The sequence below is a fragment of the Lichenostomus cassidix genome, chromosome Z (assembly GCF_008360975.1).
Source record: "Lichenostomus cassidix isolate B80296 chromosome Z, HeHo_3.0, whole genome shotgun sequence".
Classification (NCBI taxonomy): domain Eukaryota; kingdom Metazoa; phylum Chordata; class Aves; order Passeriformes; family Meliphagidae; genus Lichenostomus; species Lichenostomus cassidix.
Window position 1 is genome coordinate 5364541 of NC_139511.1, and position 27479 is coordinate 5392019.

The 27479-nt window shown below is 51.4% G+C and overlaps 1 protein-coding gene and 1 long non-coding RNA gene across 2 annotated transcripts; both read right to left on the bottom strand.

The window, feature by feature from the left end:
- Window positions 1-2811: 2811 nt before the first annotated feature.
- LOC146424285 (uncharacterized) lies at window positions 2812-25929 on the bottom strand. The gene is made up of 4 exons (XM_085042825.1): window positions 25455-25929; window positions 24522-24721; window positions 23400-23520; window positions 2812-3025 (listed from the first exon to the last, which is right to left on the bottom strand). The coding sequence occupies exons 1-4, from the start codon at window positions 25927-25929 to the stop codon at window positions 2850-2852; spliced, it is 972 nt and encodes a 323-aa protein (XP_084898951.1). The 3' UTR covers window positions 2812-2849.
- On the bottom strand, window positions 11102-12825 carry LOC146424286 (uncharacterized). The gene is made up of 3 exons (XR_014847047.1): window positions 12694-12825; window positions 12185-12303; window positions 11102-11827 (listed from the first exon to the last, which is right to left on the bottom strand). It is a non-coding gene; the product is annotated as an uncharacterized LOC146424286 (long non-coding RNA).
- Window positions 25930-27479: the final 1550 nt, after the last annotated feature.

Sequence of the window (27479 nt, forward strand, 5' to 3'; positions counted from 1 at the left end):
CAGAAGGTTAATATATTTTGGTCGCAAAGAGCAGATAAGGTTCAAATGAATAGATTTCTGGACATTGTAGATAAATGCTAAAAATGATTTGGAATAAACTCTGTTATATTGGAATAAGTGGTGGGCAACTCAAATATCTGTACAAACATGAAAATAATAGATATTACTTGACTTCTTTTGGGAGTGCTTTCTATAATTAGGGTATAGGCTAAAAATTTAGTGCCAACTCTTAGTTTAGTATGCTTATAATAAAATTACCATCAAGCCCTTTAAATTCATTAATTTCAATTTTGCAAAACCTTCCTACCTGTGGTGGTATTGCAGCCTCCTGAGTTCCTGAAGCCCTCACTCACCTCAGGCTCAGTTTGGGCAGGAAGGGGATGGTTCTGTTTGTGAGATGTGGGGACAGGAGGAGGGAAGACTTTGCAAAGGCTGTCACCAGGGCAGGGCTGTTTTCATTCATGGTGACAATGGGTAGTACCTAAGCTTTTTATTTAATGTGAATGAGGGAGGTGCTGAAGGGCAAAACTTCTCAGGAATAAGGACATGTTGCACTTCAAAAACAAGGGGAAAGTGTCATTCATCCTTCATGGAAGGTGTTTCATTTTTAACAATATATAGACAGCACTGATTTAGAGCATTTTAACAGATGCCCAGAGTATCCTCACATCTGTTTTGCCACATTTTCTCTCTCTGTTTCATTGTGAATGATTTCTCCTCCCCGGGTGGCTCCTGCTTGGAGCTCTCCGCTCAGTGGAGTCCTGTTTGCTCAGCAGGCCTTTGCAGCGAGTTATTCCCCAGCATGTGGCTCTGCTGCCATCCCAAATCTGCGGTTTCACTGCCAGCCTGACTGAGACTGGGGAAGCTGCTGGGCATGGCTGGAGAATTTCATGGCCAAACTCCTGCAGCACCATCACGTTTCCATCTGCTCATTGCTTTGAATGGCACCAATCTACACCTATTTTAGTTGGCACATTTATTTTATTGCAGATTGTTACACCTGCACTACTAATGTACAAATACACAAAAGTCATCTGAAGTTGGAAAATTATATTTATTCTAAATTGCTACACCTTTGCTACCAATATGTAACTACAGAAACATCAATTCAAGTTAAAAACCCTAATTTATTGTTACAAATCATGCTATGCAAATATATACAAATATCAACTTCAGTTAAAAAAATTAATTTATTGGAACCGTCTACAACAACTCACTATACATGAAGATCAACTGAAGTTTAACAAATTCATTTATTACATTTTACCACAACTCTACAGCCCATAAACAAACACAAAAATATCAGTATCCCTCTGTAAATAAACCTAGGCCTTGAACTACAACAGAATTTCAAAAGTATACAAATACATATGTATTTAAATATAACTAAGTTAATATATAAGCATAACAATATACAGTGTAAATACACATTAAATGTTACACATTACATATAGCAAGGCATATATAAACATATAACTAAGAATCCTATCTGTAAATTTACAACTGTAAATGTACCCAAACAAAAATCCATACAACTCTAACAATGACAATGTAAAGCTGTACAACTGTACATATATGCAAATATAACAAAGCATGGATGTAAATCTCCCTATCCTTAAAACTAACTAAGCACAACTCTATACATCTCTAAAAAGAACTAAATCAGTAGGGATTCCAGCTGCTGATGGTTGCAAGCTCTCCCTCAGTCTCTTCCTCCAGTGCAGCACAGTCGTCCTGGACAGGGACAGCAGATGGGACATCTGGGAAGCGAAGGGAACACTGAGTCAGTAATGGGACATTTCCCTCGGCAGCACCTGCTCTTGTGTGAGGGAAGAGAAAATCTCAGAGCCTCCCCAGCAGGGTGAGAAAGAAAAAGCAGGCTGAGCCCTCAGCCCAGCCTGCCTCACCAGCCCTGTGGCCTCACCCAGGCTCTCAGGGGGCAACAGCAGCAGCTCCCTGTTCACTGCTCTTGCTGGTGGCCTTCAGCTTCTCCCTGATGGTTCTTGTCACTCTCTGGATGTTCTTGAGGACTTCAGGGCAGCTGTGGCAAAAGTGGAGGCTCTGGAATTGGTTCCAAGGCCTGGCAGAGCAGCAGTCCTGGACCCCTCTGAGCTCCCTGCTGGCTCCCTCCATCCCCTCAGCCCTGCCATCCCCTCAGCAAACCTGCAGCCTCCCAGGCCCTTCACACCCCCACAGTCCTCTCACCCCACTCAGTCCCCTTAGACCCACCCTGTCCCCTTACAAACCCACCCCCTTCAGACTGTGCCACTTCCCTGTCCCCTCAGCCCCCACCATCCCCAACAGCTCCTCCACACACCTCAGCCCCACAGTTCTCCCAGTTCCCTGAAACCCCACTATCCACCACAGCTTCTCCAGATTCCTCAGCCCCACCACGACCTCAATGTCTCCATCACTTCAATGTAACCTCTCCTCAGCCCCCTGTGTCTCACCATCCTTCAGCAGCTCCTCAGGGGACAGTGTCTGGGGACACCAGCTGCTCCCAGCGCTCCAGGGACACCTGGGGCTCCAACTGCTGCTCTGCCTGGCGTGGCTGCCAGCTCAGTCCCAGCACAGGAAGAGGGGACAGAGGGGACACAGGGGGAAAAGCAACAGATCAGAAAGGAAGCAGAGTAGAGAAAGAGGTTAAAAAGCAGCTTATATTTATACAAATACCAAGCTATGTATCTAAACCTTCATATAGCTCTAAGTGTTTAAATAGAACTATGCCCATTTATAACAAGAACTATATATTTAGAAATGTAACTACACATGTATAAATGAAACTATGCACTATTATGCCTACATATATAAAACAGAAACTATATACATCTACAACTACATATCAAAATTTATCTATACAGATCTACAATTACTACTATGAAAACATATAAATAGAAATTATATACATCTATAGCTGTTATTACAGACAGAGACATTACACCTTCCTGATGTTCATAGGCTCTGTCTCTGTCTCTTCCTCCCACACAGGGCAGCCCTTCTGGAGAGGTGGATAGGACATGAGTGTCTGGGAAGCAAAGGCAACACTGAGTCAATCCTGGACCTTGTGCACATTTCCCTTTGGCAGCAATTGTCCTTCTATCAGGGACTGTTAAATATGGCCTGAAAGGCAGACTCTAACTTGGGCATTAGAAGCCTGCTCTTGAAAGAACAGGGATCCTTCCAAGTTTTTATAATCTGTGTAAAGAACTGAAGTATCCCAAAAGAGTCTCAGCACTCGCAGTGCAAAAGGCACAAAGAAGAGCTTGAAACACACACGGTCCCAGCTCACACAAAGAAGCTCAGCCTTGTTCTTTCTCTGTGTTGACAGAGACACCTAAGTCCTCACTGAAATGGCTGAAGCTGAAAGATGCTGTCAACTGAGTTATGAAACTAATTGGGACATCCAGCTTAGTGACACAACTGTAAGGTCACTTTATTCGCTGCTCTCTTGCCACACCCCAGGACTCAGGGTCAGTGCCGCCAGAGAAGCGTGCAGGGCAGGGCTCCAGCGGGGAGGCTGTGCCAGTGCCCTGCTTGAGCTCAAGGCACCAGGAAGCAACAAGCCTGCAGACAAGAACTCCTCTGATCTCCCTTCCTGCCAGAGGCAGGCTCACAGCAGCCATCTCAGACCTCTCAAAACCAAGCTGGGCTCTCTCCTTACCAAGCTCCTCAGGCTCCAGGGAACTGTTCCCATGGCTCACGGTGCCAGGCCAAGCTCTCTCTGCTGGATTCATGTTCTTGGGCTCTCCGCCTGAAGACTCTGGGGTGACACCAGTGCTCCCCTTGAAAAACATACAGACTATAACCCTTCTTGCCACTTACACAAAACATCTGGTTCAACAACTCCATGGCTCACATATGTCATCCCTTGTTCCCACCAAGGAAGTCTGGCCCCCAAAGGCCTTCAGCACTGGGGAACACATTGACTTCTCAAACACATCCAAAAGCTGCCAAAGCTGACAAGGGTGAACGTGGGGGCCACACTGAACACATGATGTGGGCACTAAGGAAGGAGTCCTGCCAGCTCCTGGCACAGGAATGTGCTCTTCCCTCCACTGCCCTGAGCACAACAGCCTCATCCAGGATGCAGCTTTGCCACCACTGGATGGGAACACATATCTCTTCCTATAGAGATGTCCAAGAAGAACATGACCAAGCTCTGGAACATGGAGAGCAAGACTGGCCAGTTTGCCCAGCTGAGGATTTCCCAGATACACACTTGACTGGAGGCTACTGAGAGCACAAGAAAGCTGCAGCTGCAGCACATCCCCTCACACGGCTCTGGCAGTGCCTACACGCACGGCAGGGCTCACACAGCAGCAGCAGCTGCAGCCCAGCCCTGGCTCTGCCTTGGCCTTCCAGCCAAAAGGAGGCACAGCCCACAGCTGGTGCTGTAACACAGGCTCCTCTCGCATGCCCCTCCCTGCTCGGGAGACTTTGCCTCCAGGGGCAATTCTCAAAAATATTTCTATTACTTTACATCAAACAAAATATCTTAGAACCTAAAAATCATCACCATGAACGATGCCCTTGCACTAGGGATTCTTCCCAAGAAAAGGAGCACCCAAACGTGGCCAGCACAGGCTCACTCCTCTCATCCTCAATAAGGGGGGAGACCTTTTCATTCCTTCTTCCTTTCGAAATCTTTCTTTATCAAGAATAATAAATGACTAAATGATAATTAAATAAATTCATTTCAAGAAGCCTTTCCTTGTCAGCCATACAACAACATTCAAAGCTATCAGTCCAGCCCCTTTCATTGCCATCCAATGGAGTTACCTGATCCATTTCAGACACTGATCTCCTGATCTCCCTCAGTTTTCGCAGAACCACGTCAGGATGCCATATCGGTAATTCCTCTTCCTCACGTTCATGCCATGGGGAGCTGGAGGCTGTTGCTGCTGGACTTGTCCTGGAAGGGCCTGGAAGGAGCTCTAAACCCTCAGGTGAGGCAGCACAAAGGTTCTGGCATGAGGGAGCTGTGGAGCAGGAAAAGAAGAAGAAAGGAAGCAAAGGGAAGACTGGGTCAGTATTATTCCTCAGCTCTGTTTCCCCTGGCAGCAACTTTACCTGCATCAGGAAAAACTCAGATCCTCCCAAGGAGGGTGAGAACAAAAAAAGCCCCAAACATATTCTGGGGCTTTGCAACAACCAATTTCCTACCTATTTAGCTCTCCCCTATTCGTTCAACCGTCGGGAAAACTGTCCCGCTGCAGTTCCTTGGCAGGAGGCAACTGCCAGAATCCCAACTGCCAGAATCCCAACTGCCAGCTCTTTCCCCCTCTGCTCCAAAGGGACACGAGGCTCCCTCCAGCTGGGCCTGGCCACCATCGAGCCCTCGGCACTCACACGCACTCACGGAGAGCTCGCCAAGCGTGCCCGTGGCCGGGCAAGGAGCAGCGGCAGCCACGGCGCGGGGCTGGGCCAGCTGCAGGCCGAGCGGGCCAGGCTGCTGTGAGCGCAGCCCCGGCGGGACTGTCCCGCAGCCCCCGGCAGCCCGGGGGCACGGCACGGCACGGCACGGCACGGCACGGCACGGCACGGCACGGCACGGCACGGCACGGCACGGCACAGCTGCCTTGCCCAAGGACAGACAGCCCCTGGGCCGGCCGGGGCAGCTGCGCTGAGCAGCCCCAGCACGGGCAGCGCCCACGGCCAAAGCCCGCGCCACCCTCGGCCAAAGCCCGCAGCTCCCAGCCCCGTGCTCTCACCGGCGCTGGGGAGATGCCCGGCGGGGCCGGCCGGCAGCGGCCGCTCCCTGTGCAGCAGGTGGAAGCTGCACGGAGGGCGCCTGAAGCCGCCCGGCCCGGCAGCCGCTTGGCGCCGCCGCTTCTTGACCTCCCTCCGCCGCTTGACGCGCAGCAGGAGCTGGGGGCGGTCCCGGCGAAACCTGGGGTTGCTGTAGTGGAGCCAGGCGCCGGCATCGCCCTGCAGCTTGCGAAAGCCGTAGCGATACAGCTGTCGCACGAAGCTGGCGAAGCGCGTGGCTCGGAAGGTGTGCGGGGCAGGCCCCTGGGCGCCGGCCGGGCTGAGCAGCTCCCGCTCGAAGAGCGAGCGGTCGATGAGCAGCCCCCGGGCCAGGCTGTCCCAGCGCACGGAGCGGACGCGGGGGCTGTTCACCAGGTGCCACAGCTTGGCGGGGAAGGTGCGGGGGCTGAGCCCGGGCGGCAGAGGGGACTCGTCCATGTCGATCGCCGCTCGCAGACTGTGGCAGCAACGCCTCAGCGCAACGGCCCCGGCGCGGGCAGGACTTGGCGGGGACAAGCGACACGAGCCAGAGAGAAGCACAGCGCGGGCACAGCGCGGCCGTGGAGCTCCCGGGGCGCTGGCCGGGCGCGGCGGGGCGGGGCCAAGGTGCAAACCCTTCCTTGCTGCAGGGGAACTCTTCCTTCTTGCTTAGCTTTGCCGCGCAACCCCAAAGCATCAAGGGAAGTGCAAAGGGTTCAGAGATGGCTCCAAATTGAATCATCCCATGGAAACTCTTGTTTTTCTCTCGTGAAAGCAAAATCACTCTGTGTTTTGCATAGCTGAGGTGAGGAGAAGGATGTAAGAGTGGGTAGCTTCAGTATTTTGGTTGGAGCTGCTAACAGAGTTTCCCATTTCAAAGCAGACAGGTCAAACGGGACAATGGGAATTGATGAAAAAGCGAGAGTCAAAGATATTGTTTTGGCCTGTTTTCCAGGCAACCTGCAGGTCCTTTCTCACTCTCCCTGCCTGTCTTTGGCAGATTTTGCACATTTCTCATTCTTTCAGGTCAGCAACAGCAGCCAGAAGGGGCAGCAATTTTGTCAGCATTGTCGTCAAAGCTGAAATGCTGCCCCTAGGATGGATGTTGATTTACCCAAGGAATGAATGGCCTACAGTTGGAGTAGACTCACACTTATGTCTTCTCAATAGGCTTTGCCTTTTTCTTTCCTCAGTAAGAATTTCATCTCTTGTTCCCCCCTGCCCCCCCAATTTGAGGAGAGTTACAATGCAAAACAACTTTTGCAGCCAAGTCTTGTCAATGAAAACTGACAAAGGAGATCTTGCAATGGAAGGAGACTCGTTAGAGTTGGTGTGAAGAGGTGAAGAGGGAAGGTTTGTCCTGTGGTCACTTGAAGTCTTGTTGGGCAGCTGTTTGTACTCTGGGGATGGACACCAGTGATGTGTATGAAAGCCTTGCAGGTTCATTCCTGAGCTTCCTGAGAGACCTAGGAGACTGAGGGGTTGTTGTGTCATGGGAACCTTTCTCATCTGGGAACTTTTTCAAATGCTTCAATTTTTTTCCTTTTCCCTGCAGAAATATTGCCATAATCTTTTGCTTCCAGAGAATATTTTCCTTCTCTTTGGTGAACTTCCCTCTGCTGCCCTCCAAAATCAGGCCATGTGCCAGGGTTCCTTCCCAAACACAGGAGTATCCCATGGCCTTCACTCTCCAGCTGGAAGAGAAGGAAGCCCAGAGTTTGCTGTTGTGGCAGAGGAGCTTCTCTTTCTGCCCTGCTTTCCCCTTGGGGTAGGTTTCTGTGCATTATTTGATCAAGGGAGGTTTAAACTCTGAAGGAGTTGTGTTTCAAACTGCTCCATCCTCGAGCTCCTCTGTGGATATCCTTGGACAAAAGGCATCTTTGTGTGAGCTCCCAGTGTCCAGGTTAAGGCAAGAGGTTGATATTTCAGGGTTGTTGTTGCTGAAAAAAATTTGTGGATGAGCAAGGTGCTGGGAGTGGATACTTTTCTCACCTGCCTGCAGGAAAGGAAGTTGGAAAGTGGAAATTCCATTCAAGGAGGTGGCCATCGGGAGTGTTTTCCCAGAGATGGGCTGGCAGAGATTCAGCGGGGGAGGTTTCAGACAGGAGCAGCAGCCCCTGCCTGGGTCATGCTGCAGGGAACCCCAGGAGGGAGGTGTGAGAAGGGTTGTTTCTTTTTGTGCAGATCAGCGATTTTTTCCTCTTTCAAAAAATGGATAGGAAGACTTTCAGGTCTTGTGCTCAACTGGCAGTGTTTTTGATTTGATGGTGGGTGGGAGACACAGATGCAAACACCAGCTGAAGGAATAGTGTAATTTAGTGTAATGCACAAGTGAAAAAAAATCAGAACTGGATAAGCTGAGCAATGCACCTCATGATTACTACGTCAGGTTGCCTCTAGTGATGAAGGAAGACATCACCAGATACCCTAATGCTTTCCCCTTCATCCAGATCTGCACGTCAGCTGGGGGAAGCTGTCCCAGCAAAGCCCTGGAGAGCCATGGCTGTACCTGGGAAATGCTTTGGTGACTCCACCTTTGCTGGCCACGAGGCTTCTGAGTGCACTGTGAGAGCAGCCTGGCTTTGATAGTGCTGAACAACCAGTCTGACAGAACTTCTGGTGCAGGGACATCTGACTTCACTCTCCTCTTGGTTCTCTCCCCTTGAGCCTGCCCAGGGCTCAAGGGGGGGGCAAGGGGAGTTGTTTTGGATCCTTCAGCCCCATACAAGGCCAGATGTGGCCTTGTCTGGATTCTGAATTGGGAAGGTAAATACCTGTTTCAGCAGTGAGTAGATACATAGATCATAATGCTAATAACACTTGGTTAATGAGCAGATACATATATCATGTGGTTCCTCTAGAGGTCATCTTGGGCTCAGGGCTTTTACAGGTTTGTGAGGATGCCCATGCACAAAAAACTCACAACACACTCAGAATTGCAAAGCGAATTAATTTTATTAGTTGCATTAGCAATATATACATACTGACCCATGGATTCTGAAGAAGCCATCGAGCAGGAGGAGGAGATGAAGCATGTCTTCTGAGCTGGAGGAGTAGGAAGGCAGTGCTCCTTCAGGTCGTCCCCTGGATGAAAATGGTGTGCATCATGGCGTCCATGCCTCCAGCCCAGGACCACACCTTATGTCTCCTCCTCAGGAGTGCCCAGTTTCAGCATCATCTCATGCAGGGCCAAGGCCCATGGTAACAGCCTCCATGCCAACAATGGCTTACTGCGTGTTGTTCCACTCTTGCAGGATGAATCCCACTAGGTAAGCGATACGTAGTTACATTTGTGAAGGGTAAAATCCTACCAACTACCAATAAGATCTTCTCCTATGGTATCTTAGTGAGGATGTGCACAACACCAGACCAAATATGTCAGGGCCTTAGACACATCTTCGGTCCCTGACACAAGGGCCTGTTGTTGAGGCCTCAGTCAGGGCCTGTTGTTGAGTGATGCCTTTTCCTTCAGTGCTTAGTGGCGCAAATTAATGCCCCGGAGAGCTGGAAACAAACAAGTCCCTCTTCAGCACGTTTCACACAGGGAACGGGATTAGCCCGGCAAGGTCGGGCCAGGGCCGAGAGCAGGAGGCCACCAGCCTGCATTTGCCCACAGGCAGCCGTCCAGAGCAAGAAGGGCACTGGTGCCCGGGGGCTGAGGTGCCCGAAGCTGCCTCCCTGCTGGGCAGCTCTGCAGAGCCCGTGGTGCGCAGGGTCCTGGGCAGCCAGGGCAGCCCACCTGCCTGGGAGCGCAAGGAGTGTCCCAGAGGAGCTGCGGCCCTTTGTTCTGGAACTCAGATTTCTCAGAGTCTCAGTGTAAATCCACAGTGTCTGACATGTTTTCCTTTGTTCTCGCAAATCCAAACACAGCTTTGACAGAAAAGTGACAGACATAGCTTCTGCTGGTGGTGCTGGTGGTGCTTTTGTCTGCAGGTCAGGGCAGGTGGTTTTAACCAAGGCCAGAGTGCACAATTAACACTCCATTTAAACCAAGTCAGTCAAACCATTTCCAATTGGGCTACTGACACTGAGCAGCTTCCCTGGGTTTTGGAAAGTTATATTCTAAAAGAAATCAGTGCATTTTCTTCCATGCAGATAATAGCAATGGCACGATGCCAACTCTTTGCCCCTCTTTTCTGTATCCTTGGTGCTTTTAAGAGTTCCTCAGTCCCCAGCAGGAATGAAAGCATGTGCAATAATGCAACTGATCAGAGAGCTCCATGTTGTGCCTTGCCACACCTGTGTTCATGACAAGCTGAACTCGCCATTTGTAGTCTGTGGAGGTAAATTCATCCAAATTCTGTGCCAACAGCAGCCCAGGTGCTGAGAAGAGCAAGGACAGTGTGTGGGTTTGCAGGCACACACCTGTGGGCTGCCTGCTGTGTGGGCAGAAGGTTTTGGACAGCAGTACATCTTCAGCTTCCCAAGTAGAAAGAATCCTTCAAATGAAAATACTTATCAAAAGAAATAAAAATGTATCAAATAATACACATTAGCTTGCTAGATATTTAGTGTATCATCTCTAATAATAGATATCTTTTATTATGTAATAAATAGAATCTATAAAATATATACTGGATCTTTCTCTAAGCCACTGCCTGTGGGGCTTACAGACCATCTCCTAGTGTTACTGCATTTTTCCCTTCTGCCACTGCTGACCAAAGGCATCAACTCCTCTGAGAGTTCCTTCAAGGAACTTCACAAAAAGGGCTTCCATTATTGTAGCAGGTTTGAGAACTCGCTGCTTCCCAGTTCTCCACCGTCTCTCTGCATTTTGCCCCGTTTCAGCCCCTTGTGCCAATGGCCCTTCCCTCATCCCTACCTTGCAGCAGTGACAGTCACTGTCACCTCCCCCTGGCTCCACATCCTTTGCCCAAGTGCTGCCAGAGGCAGTGGAGCTGTCCCAGGATCCCTGCCTGGTTTTGGTCTCCAGGATGACGTTGAGAGGGACGCCTGGAGCGCTTCCTAAAGAACTCCCGGTGGGATGGGCTGGGGATTTCTCCTCCCCGGGTGGCTCCTGCTTGGAGCTCTCCGCTCAGTGGAGTCCCGTTTGCTCAGCAGGCCTTTGCAGCGAGTTATTCCCCAGCGTGTGGCTCTGCTGCCATCCCAAATCTGCGGTTTCACTGCCAGCCTGACTGAGACTGTGGGAGCTGCTGGGCATGGCTGGAGAATTTCCCCCAGTCCCCTTCACTCACTGCCAAAATCCTGCAGCATCATCGTGTTTACATCTGCTCATTACTTTAAAAAACACAACTGAATGCTTATTTCAGTTTTAAAATGAAATTTATTGAAGATTGTTACTTGTAATACATAAATACACAAAAATCAGCATAAGCTAAAAAGCTAAATTTATTACAAATTGCTCGAACCACACTGTCAATTAATATAAAAATATCAATTCAAGTTTAACAAAACTAATTTATTACATATAGTTACAACCATAGTAAATAACAAATACAAAACACCAACATACCTATCTAAATAACCCTACACCTAGAACTAAATAAATATAATTCTATGAACATACAAGTCTATACATATTTACACATAGCTGTATACATTCAAACAATAAAAAGACAGACATAAAAAATTATATATAAAATACATTATATCATACAAAAAGATATACATAATCCACCTCTATACAAATATACACATAGCAATATACTATTCTAAATATTCATGTCTCTAAATATATCAAGATAACTACACTGCTATGGAACTGAAAACATATATACAAATATAAATATATACATCTAGGTAAATATACAAACATATATAATATACATACACACACATATAAAAATATCAATATCCCTATCTATATATCCATAAAACTGCAACAGTAGAACTATGTAGCCATACAACTATATTAAAAATGAAAATATAATACAAAAATATAAAAATGTACATAAAGAGATACAAACAAAAATACAGATATACAAATATCAATTTACATATGTAAATATCCATGTCCTTTGATAAATTTATAAATCTATAAATATATGCAGTGGGATTCCAGCTGGTCAGTGTTGAAAGACTGTCCCTCTGTCACTTCCTCCCGCGCAGCCCTCCTGGACAGGGACAGCAGATGGGACATCTGGGAAGCAAAGGGAACACTGAGTCAATATCGGGACATTTCCCTGGGCAGCACCTGCACTTGTGTGAGGGAAGAGAAAATCTCAGAGCCTCCCCAGCAGGGTGAGAAAGAAAAAGCTGCAGGCTGAGCAGGCCAGGCTGCTGTGAGCGCAGCCCCGGCGGGACTGTCCCGCAGCCCCCGGCAGCCCGGGGGGCACAGCACAGCACGGCACGGCACAGCACAGCTGCCTTGCCCAAGGACAGACAGCCCCTGGGCCAGCCGGGCAGCTGCGCTGAGCAGCCCCAGCACGGGCAGTGCCCACGGCCAAAGCCCGCGCCACCCTCAGCCCAGCCTGCCTCAGCGGCCCTGTGGCCTCACCCAGGCTCTCAGGGGGCAACAGCAGCAGCTCCCTGTTCACTGCTCTTGCTGGTGCCCTTCAGCTTCTCCCTGATGGCTCTTGTCACTTCTCTCGATGTTCTCAGGGACTTTCAGGGAAGCTGTGGAAAAAGTGGAGGCTCTGAAATTGGTTCCAAGGCCTGGCAGAGCCACAGTCCTGGACCCCTCTGTGCTCCCTGCTGGCTCCCTCCATCCCCTCAGCCTTGCCATCCCCTCAGCAAACCCACAGTCCCCCCAGTTCCTTCAGACCCCCACAGTCCATTCTGACACATCCAGTCCCCTTAGACCTGCCACCCCCTCAGCCTGTGCCAGTTTCCTGTCCCCTCAGCCCCCACCATCCCCTGCAGCTCACCCTGAACCCACAGCTCCACCATTCCCCTTTCCTCCCCCACACCCCTCAGCCCCACAGTCCCCTCAGCCCCACCAGCACCTCAAGCTCACTGTCCCTTCAGTGTCACCTCTCCTCATCCCGCTCAGCCCCTCAGTCTCACCATCCTTCAGCAGCTCCTCAGGGGACACCAGCTGCTCTCACTGCTCTAGGGACACCTGGGGCTGAAACTGCTGCTCTGCCTGGGCCGGCCACCAGCTCGGACCCAGCACAGGAAGAGGGGACAAAGGGGGCACAGGGGACACGGGGGGAAAAGCAAAGGAAGAAAAAGAAAGCAGAGTAGGGAAAGAGGTTGAAAAACAGCCTCCACCTATAGAAATATCAGTCTATCTATCTAAGCCTCCATATACCTCTAAGTGTATAAATATAACTGTGGCCATTTATAACTATATATATATAACTGTAACTACCCATGTATAAATGCAAGGTCAGAGGAAGGGGTTGAAGGGTTGGGAGGAAACGTTCTGCTGTGTTAATGAGTTAGTTTTGTTTACCCCAGCTTTTGTTAGTGGGTGAGGAGGGACACAAAAATGGCTCCTGTGTGTCCTGTGTGAATGTTCTGGAAGTTTTCACCATACTCAGCACAGCCAGTCTCTGATGGCTCTGAAGATGATGGAAATGCTGCTGGCCAAGCCTGGGCCCATTAGGGATGTTAGGTATATATTTATGTGAAAACATATTTAAGAAGAAATCAAAACAATGTGAGCACATACTTCTTTTTAGACAGAGGAGGAGGAGGAGGTGAGAAAATGTGAGGGGAAAACAACATGGAGACACCAAGGTCAGGGAGAAGGTGGGGGAGGAGGTGCTCCAGGCCAGAGCTGAAATCTCTCTGCTGGCCGTGGTGATGACCATGGGGGAGCAGGTGGTCCCCCTGCAGCCCATGGGGTCCACGGGGGTGCAGAGATGCACCCACAGCCCGTGGGGAGGTGCCCACGCCAGAGCAGGTGGATGCCTGGAGGAAGCTGTGATCCAGTGGGAGTCCCAGCAGAGAGGAAGGCCTTGCTCCCAAAATGGAACAGCCTGGCTTTGGCTCGGAGGTCTGTGCCCCGTGGACAAGGACTCGTGGTGCAGCAGGTTTGGGCAGACTGCTGCTCATGAGATTTGAAACCTTCTTTGGATGCCAGAAGAGTTCTCAGAGGACTGTCTCCTGTGAGAGGGGCCCCATGGCTCAGTAGAGGACTCCTCTCCCTGAGCAGCAGAAGACATTTTGGTGATGAACTGACCAAAGAAAACCCCCATACCCTGCCCCCCACCCCGTGCTGCTGGTGGGAAGGAGGGAGTGGGGTGAGCAAAGAAATAGTATCTTAAAAGCGTATTTTACTTCTCATTATCATCCTCTGATACTGCCTCTGCTCCCCTCTGGGTGCCTGCAGTGCTGAGAGAGCCAGGCCCCTGCTGGGCACAAGGCTGGCCATCTTCGGCCATGTCTGCGGCCAAGGCTTGCGCCCAGAGCATGGAACTGAAGTTTAGGGAAGGGAAGGGAAGCTTAGGGAAGGGAAGTGAAACTTCGGGAAGGGAAGCTTCGGGAAGCTAAGTGAAAGGAAGCTTTGGGAAGGGAAGGGAAGCTTTAGGAAGCTTTGGGAAGGGAAGGGCAGCTTTGGGATGAGAAGGGAAGCTTTGGGAAGGGAAGCTTTGGGAAGGGAAGGGAAGTTTTGGGAAGCTTTGGGAAGGGAAGGGAAGCTTTGGGAAGGGAAGCTTTGGGAAGGGAAGGGAAGGTTTGGGAAGGGAAGGTTTGGGAAGGGAAGCTTTGGGAAGGGAAGCTTTGGGAAGGGAAGGGAAGCTAAGGGAAGGAAGGAAGGAAGGGAAGGAAGGGAAGGGAAGTAAGGAAGGAAAGGAAGCAAAAGGGAAGGAAGAAGGAAGCTTTGGCAAGGGAACACGCTTTGGGAAGCAAAGGAAGCTTTGGGAACGGGAAGCTTCGGGAAGGGAAGCTTTGGGAAGCTTTGGGAAGGGAAGCTTTGGGAAGGGAAGCTTTGGGAAGGGAAGCTTTGGGAAGGGAAGCTTTGGGAAGGGAAGCTTTGGGAAGGGATGGGAAGCTTTGGGAAGGGAAGGGAAGCTTTGGGTAGTTAAGGGAAGCTTTGGGAAGTTAAGGGAAGCTTTGGGAAGGGAAGCTTTGGGAAGAGAAGGCTTGGAAGGGAAGCGAAGGAAGGAAGGGAAGGAAGGAAGGAAGCAGAAGGGAAGCTCTGGGAAGGAAGCTTTGAAGGAAGGAAGCTTTGGGAAGGTAAGGGAAGCTAAGGGAAGGAAGCTTTGGAAGGGAAGTGAAGTAAGGGAAGGAAGGGAAGGAACCGGGAAGGAAGGAAGGAAGGAAGGAAGGAAGGGAACGGAACCGGGAAGGAAGGGAAGGAATGGGCTTTAGAAGGAAAGGGAAGCTTTGGAACGGGAAGGAAGCCAGGGAAGGGAAGGAAGCTTTGGGAAGGAAGCAAGGGAACGGGAAGGGAAGGAAGCTTGGGAGTTTGGGAAGGGAAGCTTTGGGAAGGGAAGGGAAGCTTTGGGAAGGGAAGCTTTGGGAAGGGAAGGGAAGCTTTGGGAAGGGAAGCTTTGGGAAGGGAAGGGAAGCTATGGGAAGGGAAGGGAAGGGAAGGGAAGGGAAGCTTTGGGAAGGGAAGCTTTGGGAAGGGAAGGGAAGCGTTGGGAAGGGAAGGGAAGGGAAGGGAAGGGAAGGGAAGGTTTGGGAAGGTAAGGGAAGGGAAGGGAAGGGAAGGGAAGGGAAGGGAAGGGAAGCTGTGGGAAGGGAAGCTGTGGGAAGGGAAGGGAAGCTGTGGGAAGGGAAGGGAAGGTTTGGGAAGGGAAGGGAAGCTGTGGGAAGCTTTGGGAAGGGAAGCTTTGGGAAGGGAAGGTTTGGGAAGGGAAGGGAAGCTTTGGGAAGGGAAGGGAAGCTTTGGGAAGGTTTGGGAAGGGAAGGTTTGGGAAGGTTTGGGAAGGTTTGGGAAGGGAAGGAAGGTTTGGGAAGTTTGGGAAGTTTGGAAAGGAAAGGAAAGGAAAGGAAAGGAAAGGAAAGGAATTGAAAGGAAGGGAAGGGAAGGGAAAGGAAAAGGAAAAGAATGGAAAGGAAAGGAAAGGAAGAGAAGGAAAGGGAAGGAAAGGAAAGGAAAGGAAAGGAAAGGAAAGGAAAGGAAAGGAAAGGAAAGGAAAGGAAAGGAAAGGAAAGGAAAGGAAAGGAAAGGAAAGGGGAAAGGAAAGGAAAGGAAAGGAAAGGAAAGGAAAGGAAAGGAAAGGAAAGGAAAGGAAAGGAAAGGAAAGGAAAGGAAAGGAAAGGAAAGGAAAGAAAAGGAAAGGAAAGGAAAGGAAAGAGTCCTCAGGTGATGTCGCTGGGCAGGAGCAGCAGAACAGCCCCACAGCACCCACTGCATCCACCTGAAGCACGAGGCACACTTCTTTTGTGGAATCGGCTGCTGCCTGAGGGCCTGGGCTCCCGGCTGGGCTGTCCCGGGGCTTGGGGGGCTGTGCAGGGCAGGCTGCAGGCTCTCGGGCCCTGCCTCGGGCACCTGCCTGGCTAGGGCGGGACAGGCCGCGTGTGCCACGGTGGCTCGGGCTTCCAGAAGGGCAAGTGCGGCCCAGAGCGGCAGTCGGGGGTGCGACACTAGTGAGAGGTTCTCGAGCCAAGCCTCCCACGGGAAGGACACGGTGAGCCCACCCATTGTAAAAACGACTGCTCTTTCCCCCCTGGATCCTGCTTATTCTTCGAGAAGTTCCAGGAGGCTCATGTAGTCCCACACGTCCTCATCCCTCTTGTCATTCTCCCAGCACAAGGCCTTGGGCCCCACGGCCTGGACACTGCCATCTTCCCAGCCATCCCATGCCAGCCGGACTGCACCGACGGTCTGTTCTCTTTGATGCCTTTGGACACCTCCTAGGCAATGGAGCCTTGCTCTCCAGAAAGCTCTTGGCCAGTGTACTCTTCCCAGTCCCATTGTTCTTGGTAGTTACTGCCTTCTCGGGGCACATGCTGGGCTCCAGGTGCCTCTGATCCTGTGGCTGGCTGCAGCCTGGGGGGCTGTGTGGGGCAGGGACAGGGCTCTGTGTCCCTGCCGATGGCATCTCCTCAATGAAAGCAGGAGAACCTGGGGCCTTTTCTCCCTGTGCAGCCAGAATTTTGTGGGTCTCCTCCTTCCTCCTTCCTCCTTCCTCCTTCCTCCTTCCTCCTTCCTCCTTCCTCCTTCCTCCTTCCTCCTTCCTCCTTCCTCCTCCCTCCTCCCTCCTCCCTCCTCCACCTCCTCTTCTGCAGCACCAGAGTGTGCCTGCTGGGCGCCATGGGGCTGCCCGGGCCAGGAGAGGTGCTGGGCAAGGCAGGCGCTGCCTCTGCTCCCCTCTGGGTGCCTGCAGTGCTGAGAGAGCCAGGCCCCTGCTGGGCACAAGGCTGGCCATCTTCGGCCATGTCTGCGGCCAAGGCTTGGGCCCAGAGCCTTGAAGGGAAGCTTAGGGAAGGGAAGCTCAGGGAAGGGAATCTGAGGGAAGCTTAGGGAAGGGAAGGAAAAATTAAGGAGGGGAAGGAAAGCTTAGAGAAGGGAAGGGAAGCTTTGGGAAGGGAAGCTCAGGGAAGCTCAGGGAAGGGAAGCTCAGGGAAGCTCAGGGAAGCTCAGGGAAGGGAAGCTCAGGGAAGCTCAGGGAAGCTCAGGGAAGCTCAGGGAAGGGAAGCTCAGGGAAGGGAAGCTCAGGGAAGGGAAGCTCAGGGAAGCTCAGGGAAGCTCAGGGAAGCTCAGGGAAGGGAAGGGAAGGGAAGGGAAGGGAAGGGAAGGGAAGGGAAGGGAAGGGAAGGGAAGGGAAGGGAAGGGAAGGGAAGGGAAGGGAAGGGAAGGGAAGGGAAGGGAAGCCATCCTCTGCATCCCCCAAAGCATAGAGCCTGTGAGCCTCAGGAATCTCCCCACCCCTGCAAGAGGCCCCCCCACCAGTAGGACTAGCAATGTCCTTTTAACCCTTTATTTAGGAAATAAATGAATAATTGGTTGTTTTTCCCTCACACAGTCTCTGCATGGTGCTTCCTCAGCCTCCTGGTGCCTTTGCCCTTCCCCTCATGGCCCACTGTGGCACCCATGTCCTGTGGGGCACAGCCTGAGGCTGAGGGCCATGGCAGCAGCACCTCTTCCCACAGGAAATCTGCAGCTGCACTGCCCCAGGGCAGCAGATGGCAAAGGCAGAGAGGGCAGCAGGGGCAGCTGGTCTTGTCAGGGGATGGTTTATCAATGCTCCAATGGCTCTGCCACTCTCTGCATGGCCACTTGTCGTGTTCAACTATGGGGAACTGCAAGGAGTCCTTTTCAAACCCATGGTCTAGGGTGAAATTAAGTCTACTGGGACAATGTTGTATCTGAGAACTGAAACAGACTTCAGGAGGCTGGAACCAAAGTAAAACCACAAGACACAAAAGGACCCCAGACTCAAAAAGCCCAAAAGACAGGACACAAAAGGCCCGAAGCACAAAGCCACAGCTCCAAAGCCACAAAAGACAAGACATGAAAAAGGCCCAGAGTCACCAAGCCCACGAGTTTGTGACACAGTTACTTTATAGCCCCTGGCCCTTCCCAAGGTCTGCCTGCTGACAGGAGTCCCTTGGCCCAGTCCAGCATTTCCCTGCAGTCCAGTGATGGAGAGACCTTTCACCATCTGACTGGAGAATGTCTCTGCAGGGTACAGTGACCTTGGTTGTCCCCTGCTGACTGCCTGTCCATGTGAGACAAGAAATGGTTGCCAGGCAAAGTCTCCCCAGAGACAAGGCTTTCAGCCATCCTCTCCTAGCTGCCTGCTGCAAGTGGCACATGTGCAATCCCTCCCTCACAGGTGTCTGACAATCAGTGTTGAGACAAATCAAAACCAAATTGGCTCCTCACAGATGTGTTTTACCTAGAACTTCAATATCATGTTGTCTACAATTTTTTTGTGGATTTGTTGGGTTTTTTGGTTGTTGATCAGAAGGTTTATATATTTTGGTCTCAAAGAGCAGATTAGGTTCAAATGAAAAGATTTCTGGACATTGTAGATAAATGCTAAAAAAGATTTTGAATAATCTCTGTTATATTGGAATAAGTGGTGGGCAATTCAAATATCAATGCAAACATGACAATAATAAATAATTCCTGATATCATTAGGGCGTGCTTTCTATAATTATGGTATTGGCTCAAAATTTAGTGCCAACTCTTACCTCAGTATGCTTATAATAAAATGTCTAAATCAAATAAATCACCATCACACCCTTTAAATTGATTGATTTCAAAAAGAAAAAGGAAGTTCCAGGAAATATGTCACGCTTTTGGGGTATGAGTATGTGTAGGAATTTCAATGACATATGACGATGGAGTTACATGTGGAGCACTTGTGCCACTCACATAGCCCTGGGACGAACTGATGCTGAAAAGCCCCAGCAGTGCAGTGAGAAGGGAATACAGAAACACCCCCAGCACCTCTCTGTGCTCTGCTGGCCCTTCAAATGCTTTCCCAGGAGCCACAGCTCACAGCCAGAGTCTGGGGCTCACGGGGAGCTCTCGGCATCCTGGGTCTCTTGCTGGGAGGTCTGAGATGGATTTGGTGGGGATTTCCTCCTCTTCGCTGGGAGGAGAAACACATTGATGTTGATAAGCCCCAGGGGAGCCTGGAGACAATGCAGTGTCTGGCCAAAGCAGAAATCTTGTCACTGGTGGTGCCAAAGGGTGACCTTTCCTGGGCTCAGGGCACAGAGGGTACAGGACAGTGACATCACAATGCTGAGGGGACACGGGACTCTCCAACCTGCTGCTGCAGGAGGATCTGCTTTTCCTGTTTTTGCAACACGCAGCTGTGTCTTTTATTCTCCTGCCACTAAGCTGTCAGGCTGCCTCCACAAAACTCCTCCTGCTTGGAAAGGGGCTGGTGTGAGCAGCAGGAATTGACGCTGGCTGGAACATTTGCAAGAGCTGGACAAAAGAAGCATTTGGTGGGAGGCCACCAGCTGCCCTTTGCCAGCAGCCCAAGGTGGGAAGGTCCCCTTTGCAGGCCATCCCTGCACAAGGCCAGCCTGGCCTGTTCCAGCACCAAGAACACCTTTCAGCACTGGCTTTGGGGCTGGCCTTGTCCCTCACTCTGGAGAAGCAGGTCGCTGACAGAACTCACATATCCACAGTTCCTGGCTGGGTTAGCATGTCTTACCCGAGACTGCCCTGGAGACAGCAAGACACAGAGGCTCAATCTGCAAGAAAAGGGGATTTGGTTCCAACTTGCCCCTTGGACCAGCATGCAGCAAGCCCACCTGGGCCTCCTTCAGCTCTCTGTGTGGGCTGCCAGTTAGCTTCTGTTGGGAATGTAAAGCTTTTACTCTACTTTGCAAAGTAAATAATGGTGGAAATCCAGCTACACCAAAGCTGAAATTTCACTCTAAACATTACAATTTTCACTTTCCCCTATTCAAGCCAAGAAAAAACCCCAAACTTGACAGTGAAATCTGTGTTAGCTGGAGGCACAGTGTCCTCCCAGATCATTCATGAGTAGAACATTATTCCAGGGGAAGACTGGCAAATCCACAGTTTACTGATGCTTCATAAAAAGCTTTGCAAAACCTTTCTACCTGTGGTGGTATTGCAGCCTCCTGAGTTCCTGAAGCCCTCACTCACCTCAGGCTCACTTTGGGCAGGAAGGGGATGGTTCTGTTTGTGAGATGTGGGGACAGGAGGAGGGAAGACTTTGCAAAGGCTGTCACCAGGGCAGGGCTGTTTTCATTCATGGTGACAATGGGTAGTACCTAAGCTTTTTATTTAATGTGAATGAGGGAGGTGCTGAAGGGCAAAACTTCTCAGGAATAAGGACATGTTGCACTTCCAAAACAAGAGGGAAGTGTCATTCATCTTTCATGGATGGTGTTAAGTTATTAACAAATTATTTTTGCTGATGATGTACCTAGACAGCACTGATTTAGAGCATTTTATCAGACTCCCAGAGTATCCTCACATCTGTTTTGCCACATTTTCTCTCTCTGTTTCATTGTAAATGATTTCTCCTCCCCGGGTGGCTCCTGCTTGGAGCTCTCCGCTCAGTGGAGTCCCGTTTGCTCAGCAGGCCTTTGCAGCGAGTTATTCCCCAGCGTGTGGCTCTGCTGCCATCCCAAATCTGCGGTTTCACTGCCCAGCCTGACTGAGACTGGGGAGCTGCTGGGCATGGCTGGAGAATTTCCCCCAGTCCCCTTCACTCACTGCCAGAATCCTGCAACATCACCGTGTTTACATCTGCTCATTGTTTTGAAAAACACAACTTAGTGCTTATTTCAGATAAAAAATTTAATTTATTGAAGATTGTTACACTTGGTACATAAATACACAAATATCAAATAAGTTAAAGATTTAAATTTATTACAGATTTCTAAAACCACACAATCAAAAAATATTCAAATATCAACTTCAGTGTAACAAAACTAATTTATTACATAATAGATATATATTATGTAATGTTATGTTATATAATATTATATTATTAAAACTTAGCACAGACATAAAATTAAATCCAGACATAAATAAATAGAAATAGAAATACACCTATACAAACATCAATCTACCTATCTAAATATCCATGTATTTATACATAATTATATAAATCTATAAATATATCCGGAGGGATTTCAGAAGCCCCATCTTCACTCGTTCTCCCTCTGTCTCTTCCACCCGTGCAGCGCAGCCCTCCTGGACTGGGACAGCAGATGGAACATCTGGGAAGCAAAGGGAACACTGAGTCAGTATCAGGATGTTTCCCTCGGCAGCACCTGCACTTGTGTGAGGGAAGAGAAAATCTCAGAGCCTCCCCAGCAGGGTGAGAAAGAAAACGCTGCAGGCCGAGCGGGCCAGGCTGCTGTGAGCGCAGCCCCGGCGGGACTGTCCCGCAGCCCCCGGCAGCCCGGGGGGCACGGCACGGCACGGCACGGCACGGCACGGCACGGCACGGCACGGCACGGCACGGCACGGCACGGCACAGCACAGCTGCCTTGCCCAAGCACAGACAGCCCCTGGGCCAGCCGGGCAGCTGCGCTGAGCAGCCCCAGCACGGGCAGTGCCCACGGCCAAAGCCCGCGCCACCCTCAGCCCAGCCTGCCTCAGCGGCCCTGTGGCCTCACCCAGGCTCTCGGGTGGCAGCAGCAGCAGCTCCCTGTTCACTGCTCTTGCTGGTGCCCTTCAGCTTCTCACTGATGGCTCTTGTCACTCTCCGATGTTCTTGAGGACTTTCAGGGAAGCTGTGGAAAAAGTGGAGGCTCTGAAATTGGTTCCAAGGCCTGGCAGAGCAGCAGTGCTGGACCCCTCTGAGCTCCCTGCTGACTCCCTCCATCCCCTCAGCCCTGCCATCCCCTCAGCAAACCTGCACCCTCCCAGGCTCTTCAGACCCCCACAGTCCTCTCACCCCACTCAGTCCCTTTAAACCCACCCTGTCCCCTTACACCCAGACCCAGTTCAGACTGTACCACTTCCCTGTCCCCTCAGTCCCCACCATCCCCATCAGCTCCTCCACACACCTCAGCCCCACAGCTCCCCCCTGCTCTCCTAGGTTCCCTCCATCCCCACCATCCCCTCTGCTCTCCCACACCCCTCAGCCCCACCACGACCTCAACATTTCCATCCCTTCAGTGTCACCTCTCCTCAGCCCCCTCAGCCCCTCAGTCTCACCATCCTTCAGCAGCTCCTCAGGGGACACCAGCTGCTCCCACCGCTGCAGGGACACCTGGGGCTCCAACTGCTGCTCCGCCCGGCCCGGCTGCCAGCTCGGACCCAGCATGGGAAGAGGGGACAGAGGGGGCACAGGGGGAAAAGCAAGGGGAGAGAGAGGAAGCAAGGAAGGAAAAGAGGTTAAAAAGCAGCCTATATTTATACCAATAGCAATCTATGTACCTAAACCTGCATATACCCCTGAATTATAAATATAACTATACCCATTAATAACTAGAACTATATATATCAAAATGTAACTACACATGTATAAATGAAACTATGCACTTCTATGCCTACATATATAAAACAGAAACTATATACATCTACAACTACATATCAAAATTTATCTATACAGATCTACAATTACTACAATGAAAACATATAAATAGAAATTATATACATCTATAGCTGTAATTACAGACAGAGACATTACACCTGCCTGATGTTCATCGGCTCTGTCTCTGTCTCTCCCTCCCACACAGGGCAGCCCTTCTGGAGAGGTGGATAGGACACGAGTGTCTGGGAAGCAAAGGGAACACTGAGTCAATATTGGCTCTTGTGCACATTTCCCTTTAGCAGCAATTGTACTTCTATCAGGTATGGTTAAATAAGGCCTGAAAGGCAGACTCTAACTTGGGCATTTGAAGCCTACACTTTAAAGAACAGGGATCCTTCCAAGTTTCCCAATCTGTGTAAAGTATTGAAGTACCCCAAGAAAGTCTCAGCACTCGCAGTGCAAAAGGCACCAAGGAGAGCTAGAAACACACACAGTCCCAGCTCACACAAAGAAGCTCATCCTTGTTCTTTCTCTGTGCTGACAGAGAGCCCTCAGTCCTCACTGAAATGGCTGAAGCTGAAAGGTGCTGTCAGCTGAGTTATGAACCAAACTGGGACAGCCAGCTTGGTGACACAAGTGCCAGAAGGTCAGCTTTATTCTCTGCTCTCTTGCCACACCACACAACTCAGGGTCAGTGCCGCCAGAGAAGCGTGCAGGGCAGGGCTCCAGCGGGGAGGCTGTGCCAGTGCCCTGCTTGAAATCAAGGCACCAGGAAGCACCAAGCCTGCAGACAAGAACTCCTCTGATCTCCCTTCCTGCCAGAGGCAGGCCCACAGCAGCCATCTCAGACCTCTCAAAACCAAGCTGGGCTCTCTCCTTACCAAGCTCCTCGGGCTCCAGGGAACTGTTCCCGCGGCTCACGGTGCCAGGCAAAGCTCTCTCTGCTGGATCCTTGTTCTCAGGCTCCCCTCCTGAAGGCTCTGGGGTGACACCAGTGCTGTCCTTGAAGGAAAAAGACAAAGAAATAAACCGTTCTTGCCAATGACACAAAGCACCTGGTTCAACAACTCCATGGCTCACACACTTCATCCCTTCTTCCCACACAGGAAGTCTGGCTCCCAAATACCTTCAACAGTGGAGAAGACTGACTTCTCAAACACATCCAAAAGCTGCCAAAGCTGACAAGGTTGAACGTGGGGGCCACACTGAACACATGAGGTGGGCACTAAGGAACCAGTCCTGCCAGCTCCTGGCACAGGGATGTGCTCCTCCCTCCACAGCCCTGAGCACAACAGCCTCATCCAGGATGCAGCTTTGCCACCACTGGATGGGAACACACATTTCTTCCCACAGAGATGTCCAAGAGGAAGGTGCCTGAGCTCCGGAACCCAGAGAGCAAGACTGGCCAGTTTGCCCAGCTGAGGATTTCCCAAACAGAACCTTGACTGGAGGCTACTGAGAGCACAAGAAAGCTGCAGCTGCAGCACATCCCCTCACACGGCTCTGGCAGCGCCTACACGCACGGCAGGGCTCACACAGCAGCAGCAGCTGCAGCCCAGCCCTGGCTCTGCCTTGGCCCTCCAGCCACAAGGAGGCACAGCCCACAGCTGGTGCTGTAACACAGGCTCCTCTCGCATGCCCCTCCCTGCTCGGGACACTTTGCCTCCAGGGGCAATTCTCCAAACACTCGTCTGTTATTTTACATCAAACAAAGTCTCTTAGAACCTAAAAATCATCACCATGAACGATGCCCTTGCACTAGGGATTCTTCCCAGGTAAATGAGCCCCAAACTTGGCAAACACAGGCTCACACCCTACATGTTCACTAAAGGGGGGTCACTTTTTCATTCCCTCTTCTTTTAGAAATTTTGCTTCACGCAGAATAATTAAATAACTAAATGTTAATTAAATAAATTCAATTCAACAAACCTCTTCTTGTCAGCCATACAACAACATTCAAAGCTATCAGTCCACCTCCTTTCGTTGACATCCAATGGAGTTACCTGATTCCTTTCAGACACGGATCTCCTGATCTCCCTCAGTTTCCGCAGAACCACGTCAGGATGCCATATCGGTAATTCCTCTTCCTCACATCCATGCCATGGGGAGCTGGAGGCTGTTGCTGCTGGACTTGTCCTGGAAGGGCCTGGAGGCAGCTCGGAACTCTCAGGCGAGGCAGCACTGAGATGCTGCCACGAGGCAGCTGTGCAGCAGGAGAAGAGGAAGGAAGAAAGCAAGCAAAGGGAAGACTGGGTCAGTATTGCTCCGCGGCTATGTTTCCTTTGGCAGCAACTGTACTTCCACCAGGGAAAAGCTAAGATCCTTCCAAGAAGGGTGAGCAAGAACAACAACCAAATATATTCTGTGGGTTTCAAACAACCAATTCCTGGACTATTTAGCTCTCCCCTGTTCGTTCAACTGTCTCAGAAAACTGTCCCTGTGCAATTCCTTGGCAGGAGGCAGCTGCCAGAACCCCAACTGCCAGATCCCCAACTGCCAGGGGTTTCCCCCTCAGCTCCAAAGGGACACGAGGCTCCCTGCAGCTGGCCCTGAGCCCCACCGAGCCCTCGGCACTCACACGCACTCACGGAGAGCTCGCCAAGCGTGCCCGTGGCCGGGCAAGGAGCAGCGGCAGCCACGGCGCGGGGCTGGGCCAGCTGCAGGCCGAGCGGGCCAGGCTGCTGTGAGCGCAGCCCCGGCGGGACTGTCCCGCAGCCCCCGGCAGCCCGGGGAGCACGGCACGGCACGGCACGGCACGGCACGGCACGGCACGGCACGGCACGGCACGGCACGGCACAGCTGCCTTGCCCAAGGACAGACAGCCCCTGGGCCGGCCGGGGCAGCTGCGCTGAGCAGCCCCAGCACGGGCAGCGCCCACGGCCAAAGCCCGCGCCACCCTCGGCCAAAGCCCGCAGCTCCCAGCCCCGTGCTCTCACCGGCGCTGGGGAGATGCCCGGCGGGGCCGGCCGGCAGCGGCCGCTCCCTGTGCAGCAGGTGGAAGCTGCACGGAGGGCGCCTGAAGCCGCCCGGCCCGGCAGCCGCTTGGCGCCGCCGCTTCTTGACCTCCCTCCGCCGCTTGACGCGCAGCAGGAGCTGGGGGCGGTCCCGGCGAAACCTGGGGTTGCTGTAGTGGAGCCAGGCGCCGGCATCGCCCTGCAGCTTGCGAAAGCCGTAGCGATACAGCTGTCGCACGAAGCTGGCGAAGCGCGTGGCTCGGAAGGTGTGCGGGGCAGGCCCCTGGGCGCCGGCCGGGCTGAGCAGCTCCCGCTCGAAGAGCGAGCGGTCGATGAGCAGCCCCCGGGCCAGGCTGTCCCAGCGCACGGAGCGGACGCGGGGGCTGTTCACCAGGTGCCACAGCTTGGCGGGGAAGGTGCGGGGGCTGAGCCCGGGGGGCAGAGGGGACTCGTCCATGTCGATCGCCGCTCGCAGACTGTGGCAGCAACGCCTCAGCGCAACGGCCCCGGCGCGGGCAGGACTTGGCGGGGACAAGCGACACGAGCCAGAGAGAAGCACAGCGCGGGCACAGCGCGGCCGTGGAGCTCCCGGGGCGCTGGCCGGGCAGGCGGGGCGGGCCAAGGTGCAAACCCTTCCTTGCTGCAGGGGAACTCTTCCTTCTTGCTCAGCTTTGCAGCACAACCCCAAAGCATGAAGGCAAGTGCAAAGGTTTCAGAGATGGCTCCAAATTGAATCATCCCATGGAAACTCTTGTTTTTCTCTCGTGAAAGCAAAATCACTGTGTTTTACATAGCTGAGGTGAGGACAAGGATGTAAGAGTGGGTAGCTTCAGTATTTTGGTTGCAGCTGCTAACAGAGTTCCCCATTTCAAAGCACACAGGTCAAATGGGACAATGGGAATTGATGAAAAAGCGAGAGTTAAAGACATTCTTTTGGCCTGTTTTCCGGCCAACCTGCAGGTCCTTTCTCACTCTCCCTGCCCGTCTTTGGCAGATTTTGCACATTTCTCATTCTTTCAGGTCAGCAACAGCATCCAGAAGGGGCAGCAATTTTGTCAGCATTGCCATCAAAGCTAAAATGCTGCCCCATGGGTGGATGTTGATTTACCCAAGGAATGAATGGCCTACAGTTGGAGTAGACTCACACTTACGTCTTCTCAATAGGCTTTGCCTTTTTCTTTCCTCAGTAAGAATTTTGTCTCTTGTTCCCCCCTGCGCCCCCAATTTGAGGAGAGTTACAATGCAAAACAACTTTTGCAGCCAAGTCTTGTCAATGAAAACTGACAAAGGAGATCTTGCAATGGAAGGAGACTCGTTAGAGTTGGTGTGAAGAGGGAAGGTTTGTCCTGTGGTCACTTGAAGTCTTGTTGGGCAGCTGTTTGTACTCTGGGGATGGACACCAGTGATGCATATGAAAGCCTTGCAGGTTCATTTGTGAGCTTCCTGAGAGACCTAGGAGACTGAGGGGTTGTTGTGTCATGGGAAACTTTCTCATTTGGGAACTTTTTCAAATGCTTCAATTTTTTTTCCTTTTCCCTGCAGAAATATTGCCAGAATCTTTTGCTTCCAGAGAATATTTTCCTTCTCTTTGGGGAATTTCCCTTTGCTGCCCTCCAAAATCAGGCCATGCGCCAGGGTTCCTTCCCAAACTCAGGAGTATCCCATGGCCTTCACTCTCCAGCTGGAAGAGAAGGAAGCCCAGAGTTTGCTGTTGTGGCAGAGGAGCTTCTCTTGCTGCCCTGCTTTCCCTTTGGGGTAGGTTTGTGTGCATTATTTGATCAAGGGAGGTTTAAACTCGGAAGGAATTGCATTTCAAACTGCTCCATCCTCGAGCTCCTCTGTGGATATCCTTGGACAAAAGGGCTCTTTGTGTGAGCTCCCAGTGTCCAGGTTAAGGCAAGAGGTTGATATTTCAGGGTTGTTGTTGCTGAAAAAAAGTTGTGGATGAGCAAGGTGCTGGGAGTGGATAGTTTTCTCACCTGCCTGCAGGAAAGGAAGTTGGAAAGT